We start from the raw sequence: 9,335 nt of genomic DNA, 5'->3' as shown, positions 1-9,335 counted from the left end.
GCTTGTCAAACGCTAGTTTTGTGTTAAGTCGGCTAACTTTTTCTGTTTGACCATCTCATTGTACTTGTCCATTAGACGTCGTTGCTCGTTTATGAGCCATTCCTTAGGGTCATTGGTTTCATCTTCTGGACCCATTGGTCCTTTTTGTTTCGCGCCGGCAAGATTTTGTAACGTGAGATCGTCTGGAGGAGTTTCAGTCTGGCCGTGAGGAGTTGTGATGAAGGGACGGTTACTGGTGGTGCGCGTAGAATCACGCGGCCCCCTCAGAAATTGCTGTCCCTTATTAACATCCTCACGTTCAATATCCTCCAGAACTTGATCGACGTTACGAGCACCAGAAACCATGGTGATAATTTGTTTTTTTAGAGATCTGATGAGATCTTGTTGCCGTTGTAACAGTGGATGGCGCCAATGAAGAAACGTGGATCGACTCACTGGTAGACGATCTACTTTCCTCGGGTGTGATTATGCTATTCCACCGATGGTTCTCTGGGATCTGGGTTCTTCCACATACAAAATGAACAGCACCGTAAACTTACCCCTCAGAAAGGGACAGAGGGGTCCTCTTTGGGGTAACCCTCCGGTGTGAGAATAAGTGTTTGTAGGAGAAGATAATAATATATGAGAGTAAGGAAATTTGGAGAGTATTGCTTAATATAGCTGAATACTGTGTAGTTAAATGTGATTGTCCTCTTCCTTGTGGAGTTGATGTGATATTTATAGTGCTAGGGTTTCCAATGATTGGGCTCAGACCCAATTAGGGCCTTGCTGGCCTCCTCCAATTGTTTTACGCCACGTGTCCTCTGGGACACCTGGTGCTTTTTCATTGGTTATAATCACGTGGTAGCACATGGGTTTTGCTGAGTTGTCCACCTTTCATTGGCAGCTGTCAACATCAGCATATTCTTATTCCTTAAAAAGATACCTTCTGGAAGGTTGTCTGACGTGCACCATCAAGGTTGCCCTAATCCTGATTTGGATAAGGACGAGGTTGATTATGTGCATGTGTGATACGCGCCTATCCTGAGGATGCGCGAGGTCTTCTCTTTATTCTCACGCGCAGATGTTTCATGCGCAGATGTGATATGCACAAGCATGTGATATGCGCCACGCGCGGATGCGCCACGCGCGGATGTGATATGCGTGAGCATATGTGATGCGTGAGCATATGTGATGCCCGAGCATGTGTGATGCCTGAGCATGTGATGCATGAGCATATGTGATATGCGTGAGCATATGTGATATGCGCCATGAGCATAGGTTTTGGCTTTGTGCCTTCTTGATTTCAAGCCTCTTGTCTATATCTTGTGGGTTGACCCGCCTCGCTCGGTGTTGAGGCGGGTACATACCTCTTCAGAGCGGAAGCTAAACGGCGGTGGTGACCAGCCGGTGAGGTGGGTGGTTGTGGGGGGAGTCTTGATGGAGATGGAGAAGATAATATGTATATAAATATTTATTCTATTTTTATAATATATAATAAGTCTTTTAATAATATATGTAAATATCTATTTTTAAAATTTTTTTTTAATTAATAGCCAGCTTAGCAGTTCCGTCAGCATCCCAATTAGCTGGTTACGATACAGCTCAGCCACCATGTCACAAAAACTAACGGAAGGTTAACTTCCCGTTAATTTTCCACCCACATGCGTAGTTGGGATTATATTTTGCCATTTCGATAGTTGGTCTTTATATTTGCCAATGAGCAATAGTTGGGATTATATGTGGCCAATATTCCTTGTTTAAATGCTATTTCTTTTTGTTTTTTTTTTCTAGATTCGTAACGAAAGTTTTGTTTTTTATTTTACCGAATTTGTGTTGCATCACCGCCAACGCCCGGGACTGACAATACTCGGGTTTTACTGACTCACCTTTTTTATAGATTCGTAGCGAACGTTTTGTTTTTGTATTACCGGATTTTTATTGGTTAAATGCAATTTCTTTTTGTTTTTTTTCCCTAGATTCGTAATGGACGTTTTGTTTTTTGTTTTACCGAATTTGTGTCGACTCACCGCCAACACCTGGGACTGACAATACTCGGGTTTTACTGACTCACCTTTTTTCTAGATTCGTAACGAACGTTTTGTTTTTTGTATTACCGAATTTTTATTGGTTAAATGCTATTTCTTTTTGCTTTTTTTCCCTAGATTCGTAACGAACGTTTTGTTTTTTGTTTTACCGAATTTGTGTCGACTCACCGCCAACGCCCGGGACTTAGCTATATATAAGTAAAGTTGAAGGTTGGTGCTGCAAGGCCCTGATTGGGCCAAGTGGCACCACCTCAACGGTCCAATTTTTTTTTAAAAAATTTTTTCTGTTTTATTGGTTAAAAATGCTATTTCTCTTTACTCTTTTTTTTTTCAAGATTCGTAAAGAACTTTTGTTTTTTGTTTTACCGAATCTGTGTCGACTCACCGCCAACGCCCGGGACTGACAATACTCGGGTTTTACTGACTCACCTTTTTTCTAGATTCGTAATGAACGTTTTGTTTTTTGTATTACCGAATTTTTATTGGTTTAATGCTATTTCTTTTTGCTTTTTTTTTCCTAGATTCGTAACGAACGTTTTGTTTTTTGTTTTACCGAACTTGTGTCAACTCACCGCCAACGCCCGGGACTGACGATACTCGGGTTTTACTGAATCACCTTTTTTCTAGATTCGTAACGAACGTTTTGTTTTTTGTATTACCTAATTTGTGTCGAGGCACCGCCATAACGCCCGGGACTGACAATACTCGGGTTTTACTGACTCACCGCGCAACGTTCAGTATCGACAACGCTCGGGTTTACCCACGCCCGGGGTTTTACTGAACTTAATTTTAGTTTCGGTACTGTAACAAATGTAAACGAAATCGACAAAATTCACGTTGACCCTTCGCCTGAAAGCCCGGATTTAACCAGCGCACCAGTTTTACCGACTCACCACCGGAACGCCCGAATACGAGTTGACTCGCTGTTGCAATGATCGAGTTTTACCAACGCTCAGGTCTACCGACCGAATAAACATTGTTTTAAATATGTTAACAAAAGATAATTATAATGTGTTATATGAGTGTCGTAGAGCCACCGCATCAGCGTCTGGGACCGACCGAAGTCACTCCATTGGCTCACCTCAATTTTTATTTTTATTTTCTGTTTACATTTTAATCAAGTTCCAGTACCATAACGAGCGTAGCCAATATTGACTAAATTTGCGGTGACGTAACGGATGTAGCTACTATTGACTGAATTGGCGTTGATTCGCCACTGCAAAGCCGAGTTTTACTGACCGATTTTACCGCACAACGCGCGTGTAAATTACTGGTTCCTACTAAAGTTGAGATGGAAACACAAATGACACGAAACATGAGACAAGTTTGGTCTTCTGGATGTTCCAATGACTAGTAACTATTTCATATGTTGGAAACCGAGTGGAGTGTTGGTTTTGGGTGCAACGTAGTTATATTTCACACCGCACCCGGAAGGGGGGCCATTTTGATTTTGGAAACCCCTACAACCAAACCAAACCAAACCAAACCAAACCAAACATTTCAATCATCGAGCATGTCTTTGGCGAGGAGTCTGAGATCCTCCTCTCAGCTGCCCAAAACCCAAACCCTAATAAATTACTACAACACTCTTGTACAATCCAGGTTCATTGCATTAGGTTTTCTGTAAAATATTATCCCTCGTCTAGGGCTTCTTGTTTGTTATTACTATTATATTAGGTGCTGTTTGATTTTAATTTTTGATAATTATAATTACAACAAATCAATGCTATTTACTCCGCTCACTATTTCATTTTTAACTCTAATGTAATTAGGGCTGTAAGTTTCCTGAACCCGAACTTCCTTTACGTTAATGCTAAACAAACAAACAAGGCTTCGTTTGGTTCTGCCCTAACTGTAATTACTCAAGTGACAATTGATTGTTTCCAAAACTATAATCCAAAGTTGCAGTTGCAAGCATCAATCCTGAAATTCCCTTTATTTAGCCATTATTTAGTATTATCCCTGATCCTAAGGTCCTGTTCGTTTCAAGGATTTGGAAGGAATTCTAAGGAATGGGATTTTAAATCCCATGAATTGATATGTTCGTTTCATTAAAATGTTTCTAAGCTACACTGCATTCTGTTTCGTGCAACTTGCTCTGATTTATTATAGCAGTTACTGCCATATATATGCACTAGCCATGTATTACACGGCCTGAATAAATCCAACCTGTCGTAAACCAACACTTTCTATGAAGGTTTGTATGTTCAGTGAAATACGAAATAATAAAGATTTAAGAATTATAAAATTATATTTTAAGATAACATGCAACTGAAACCTTCTTATGATTTAGTAAGTTTTAATAAACTATTAGAACAATTTTTACATATTTAATTATTTAAACTTAAAATTATTATCTTTTAATAGGAGAGGCGGGAAAAAAAGACCTAGACTTGTCGACATGTGGCAATCCAAGTTACTTATTTATTATAATAATAATATTCTATAAAGATTATTGAGCCATTTCTGTTGGTTCAGGTGTTTACATGAAGTGGGACAGAGAAGATATAGTTTTATGGGATCTGAACATAGTAGGAAGCCCTATAACAAATCTGCCCAATTGGGAATCGGGTACTTGAAGACGCCTTATTACGTGCCGGGTTCTCATCACCATTATGCTACAAATGTCATTAGAGAGCAAAAATCACGAAAAATGCTTTATTATTTAACTGGTTTGGTGTTTGCAATGGTGGGATGCACTTATGCTGCAGTTCCTCTATATAGACGGTTTTGCCAAGCTACTGGCTATGGTGGTACCGTTCAACGTCGCGAGGTAATTTTTCTAAATTGTTATACATTTTTTAATATAGTTTTTATTTTGATATTTGCTTTTTCTTTCTTTAGACCATAGAAGAAAAGATTTTGAGACATGCTCAGGATGGAACTGTCACCAACAGGTGTGTTATTAGGCTTGTAAACAAACCGAATGCTCAGTGAACCTTTATTTTGTGTTCGTGTGTTTAATGAACAAACGAACATGAATACATGTCTCGTTCGTTCATTTATGTTAACGAACGCTCGTTTGTTCCTTTACATTCATTTACGTTTGTTATTTTATATATTCTTAAGTAAACGAAGTGAACCGAATGAAGCCTTGTTCATGTTCGTTCGTTTAGCATTAAATTTGTTCACAAATGGTTCATGAACGCCAACCGAACGGAAAATCTTGTTCGTGTTCGATCTTTAAGGAATTGGACTTGTTCACGGATGGTTCAAGAACGCATACGAATACGTGCTATTTAAGGGGAAAAAAGTAATATTTTCAATCCAAAACATTAGACATAATCACCTCATTTAAATATAAAGTTAGGCACATGAGATAATAATAATCATAAACATCATTATCCCTCAATTGGTGGTTTTATTCTAATAATGTTTATGAAGCACAAGTAAGATTTGTTTTTTAGTTAATGCAAGATTTTATAAAACAAACCTTTAACGAAACAAGTTGAACATAAAGAATGAGGTTATGAACTTTAAATCTTAGGTTGTCTATGACAAATAAAATGTTATAAAAATACATAACAAATCTTTAACTAACGAACATAAACAAACGAATGTAAACGGACATAAATGAACTCATTACCGAAAGTTCACGAACACAAATGAAAAAAACACAGCCTCTGTTCATGTTCGAACAAAATTCCTTGTTTGTGTTTGTTCATTTATTAAACGAACGAACGTAAACCTTTCTGCCTAACGGTTCACAAACTGTTCATTGAACGGTCGGTTTGTTTCAGCCCTAGCCCCTACGTATATGTATTCATTTAAATTGTTAGGCCCGTGAAAATATAGTCTAGTTTTATTAAATAAACAGTCACCATTACAATTAATATACTTTTATTAATTTTTTAGATCCAACAGATTGATATTCATGTTAAATTAAAAACTTTTAATTGGTGTTTGCTCAGTTATGCTCGTCTATATATTCATTCGTCTGTGTTTAGTTATATTCATTCGTTTATGTTCGTGAACCGTTCATTTATGCTATTAACGAACCAACAAAAATAAACATGAACACGCTCATTTTGTTAACGAACGGACACGATCAAGAAGACCTTGCTCGTTTAACTGTTTGTGTTTGATTGTTTGCTCGGTTAAAATTAAACGATGTTTGTTCGGTTCCTTTACAACTCTATGTGTTATTTCAAGTTCTTTTATGCTTGCACAAGTTTTAAGAAAAATATTGGATTTATTATTTTAGGGAGATTGTGGTGCAGTTCAATGCTGACGTATCAGATGGAATGCCTTGGAAGTTCATCCCTACTCAAAGAGAGGTATTAATGTATTATGACCAAAATTGTAACTTCAAATGTGCTACATTCTTTTGAAACAAAGGGATATATGGAATCATGTATTGTTGTATTTAAGAACTTGTATTTTTTTAAATTATTTGAATTTATATATAGGTGAGAGTGAAGCCGGGAGAGAGTGCTCTTGCTTTTTACACTGCTGAAAATCTTAGTTCTGCTCCTATAACGGGCATGTCTACTTATAATGTTACACCCATGAAGGTAACGATATTCATCTTCTCATTTTATACAATAATAAGACCTTGTAGGGTATGTTTGGCATGGAGCTTTTAAGAGCTTTTAGCTTCAAGCTTTTAAGAAAAAGCTCCTACTTAATAAAAAGCTTTGTTTGGTGAAGAAGCTTCAAGCTTTCAAGTTTGGAGAAAAAGCTCCATATTTAAACGCTACTACTACTAGCGTTTGAGAAAAAAGCTACATGCTTTTACATTTGAATTTACAAGTTTCGTACTTGAACTTTTATCAACTTTTGTTAATTCATATAATAGTTACATATTTTACCCTTATTCAAAACTAACTACCTCCATGACTCTTTAAGAGACCATAAATTTTTCGCACGTTAATATTTTTTTTTAATAGATTACATCATAAAAAAGAGCATTTTATTCTCTTTAATTTGAGTATGATATTGCTATACTTCTTTAACTTTAAAAAATTAGTATACTACGTGATTACCGGTTAGGATTGGCAACAAGTCGAGTCAGACGAGCATAGGTCATGTGTAAGACCAAATTAGGGTCGGAATGAGTCGATATAAAAAGGGTTAATTTAGTTCGGTACGGTTTTGAGTCGAAAGGGTCCAGGTGGACATGTTTCAGATTAAAACAGTGTCGGGGTCGGAAAAGGTTTCAGATCAACCGAGGTTGGTTTAAAAAATTATTTATTTGAAATTACTATATATATCAGCTTTTTTCTTGATTTTCGCAACCGGTTACACGCTTATTGCCTTTGCATGAATTACGCGTCTACATTCGGGTTATGTGTGCACTATTATCAAGTGAATCACGTATCGACACTGATTATGTGGTTGATGTCAGGTTTCGCGCTAATCTACCAAACACCTAAATATTCCGTCGTACCACCCGGGCACCCAACTAATTTTATTAAAAGCTCCAGCTAATCTACCAAACACCTAAATATTCTAAAAAGCTACAGCTACCAGCTAACAACCACCGGTTAGTTTTGCCAAACATACCCGTAATGAAGCAATGAGCCGGGGTGTGTATTAAACCGAAAAAACTGACCAGAAACTGAAAGAACCAAAAAACCCCGAACTTTTTGTTTTGTATGTAATTAAAACTGCATCAGACCAAGTTTATGTATCTGCAACTTTAAATTTGAGTTTTCAGTAATTTATAAGAATTTAGTAAATAGTGTTACTCAAATTCATTATTTTGGACCAACTTTTTTCGACCCAAAAGTTTTAAGTCCCAATGGCAAAACCGAAACCAAAGACTTTTTCAAAAACCCAAAATCCAAAATTTTGGTTTTTGGTTCGGTTTGAGTCCAGAACCGACCTACGCACACCTCTACGGGTACGCGACTTTCGGCACATTTTTTATGTTTTTTTTTTGTTAGGTATTTTATTTATTTTGCATTTTTACTCATTTGGCACCTGTAATTGCTTCCTATATTTTAAATAAAGTTTATTGGATTAGGAACAGGAGGTATAAAGGTTGACGGGATCTGTAAAGTCAAAATGATTCATAGAAGCAATTTTAGTTTGATAGATGAATAAAATAAAGTGAAATGCATCATGTTTCTTGCACATGAAGTATTCCGGACGTTGTGAAATTATTTTGTTTGTGATAATCTTCAGGCTGCAGTTTATTTCAACAAGATACAATGTTTTTGCTTTGAGGAGCAACGTCTTCTTCCAGGAGAGCAGATTGATATGCCTGTAAGTATCGGCAATTCTGCTATATTAATTGTCAAAATAACAATGAACTAATATAAAATAATGGAATTTTGTGGCTTTCACGGGCATTATGTTGCGGGGTTTTTGAGGGACTTAATGGCATGTAACTAAGCATATCTTGGGTCGTTTGTGATTTAACTATTATATATATAATCACCAAATTACAATATTATAAATGACAAAACTATTTTGAAATAGTATTAAATATATAGATAAACATCTAAAATGACTGGTTAGGAATTCGTAATTATATATATAGTTTTTAGTGATTAATATAAGTATATCATATTAAATAAAAAATATTATATATGTAGCCATGCTCGGTAAATGAAGCTCGGTCTCAGGCTCGTTGTTGGACGAGCTTAATTATAGGCTCGAGCTTTTTGCCGGTTTCGAGCTTTTAGTGAGGCATTAGTGGTGAATAATACTTGAACATAATTGCAGGTGTTCTTTTATATTGACCCGGAGTTTGAAACGGATCCTAGGATGGATGGTATCAACGATATAATCCTTTCGTATACGTTCTTCAAGATTGCCGAAGATAAATCGTAGTTGAATTTGATCAACTTACATGAATTGATTTTTGTTTGAAACAAAGTGTATTCATGCCCATACATGTAAACCTGAACTGTTTTACGAGGGTTAGGTTTTCAATTAACTTAGCATTTGTGGCTTGATAGTCATTAAGAATAAGTATGACCAATTGAATCTTATTTTATATGCCCTGTGGGTTTTTGGGCTGAAATCATACAAAAAATGTATGCTTTGTTGGGCTAAGTAAGAAATGCACAACCGGTTTGGGTCGACAATATAAATCTGGTTTGAGTTTACAGTTGTTAAAACTGTTTTGAAAATTGGTTTGGAACTACTTAAACCGATCCGAACTGGTTCCTATCGGTTAGCAATCAATTTAAATCAAATACGGTTTGGGCTAGAATGGTTTTCAGTTTTATTAACCTAATCTGATCCGGCTTTAAAACTGATTTGGCAGTGATTTACGTGCAAGTGGGATGAACCCTAGCCTACTTGAGGTTGGCTTGTTTCGAGTTGTATTTAAAAGTAGGAGTTTGACTCATTTAT

General features: G+C 36.6%; 1 protein-coding gene across 1 annotated transcript; it reads left to right on the top strand.

The window, feature by feature from the left end:
- Positions 1-4,496: 4,496 nt before the first annotated feature.
- LOC143579038 (cytochrome c oxidase assembly protein COX11, mitochondrial-like) lies at positions 4,497-8,815 on the top strand. Its single transcript, XM_077062451.1, has 6 exons — positions 4,497-4,800; positions 4,872-4,924; positions 6,232-6,304; positions 6,437-6,541; positions 8,157-8,237; positions 8,700-8,815. The coding sequence occupies exons 1-6, from the start codon at positions 4,543-4,545 to the stop codon at positions 8,805-8,807; spliced, it is 678 nt and encodes a 225-aa protein (XP_076918566.1). The 5' UTR covers positions 4,497-4,542; the 3' UTR covers positions 8,808-8,815.
- The last annotated feature ends 520 nt before the right edge of the window (positions 8,816-9,335 follow it).

Source organism: Bidens hawaiensis, unplaced genomic scaffold, assembly GCF_021521415.1.
Source record: "Bidens hawaiensis isolate Kalapana, Puna unplaced genomic scaffold, B.hawaiensis_p1.1 tig00029590_1, whole genome shotgun sequence".
NCBI lineage: Eukaryota > Viridiplantae > Streptophyta > Magnoliopsida > Asterales > Asteraceae > Bidens > Bidens hawaiensis.
This window is presented reverse-complemented; position numbering and strand designations above follow the sequence as displayed.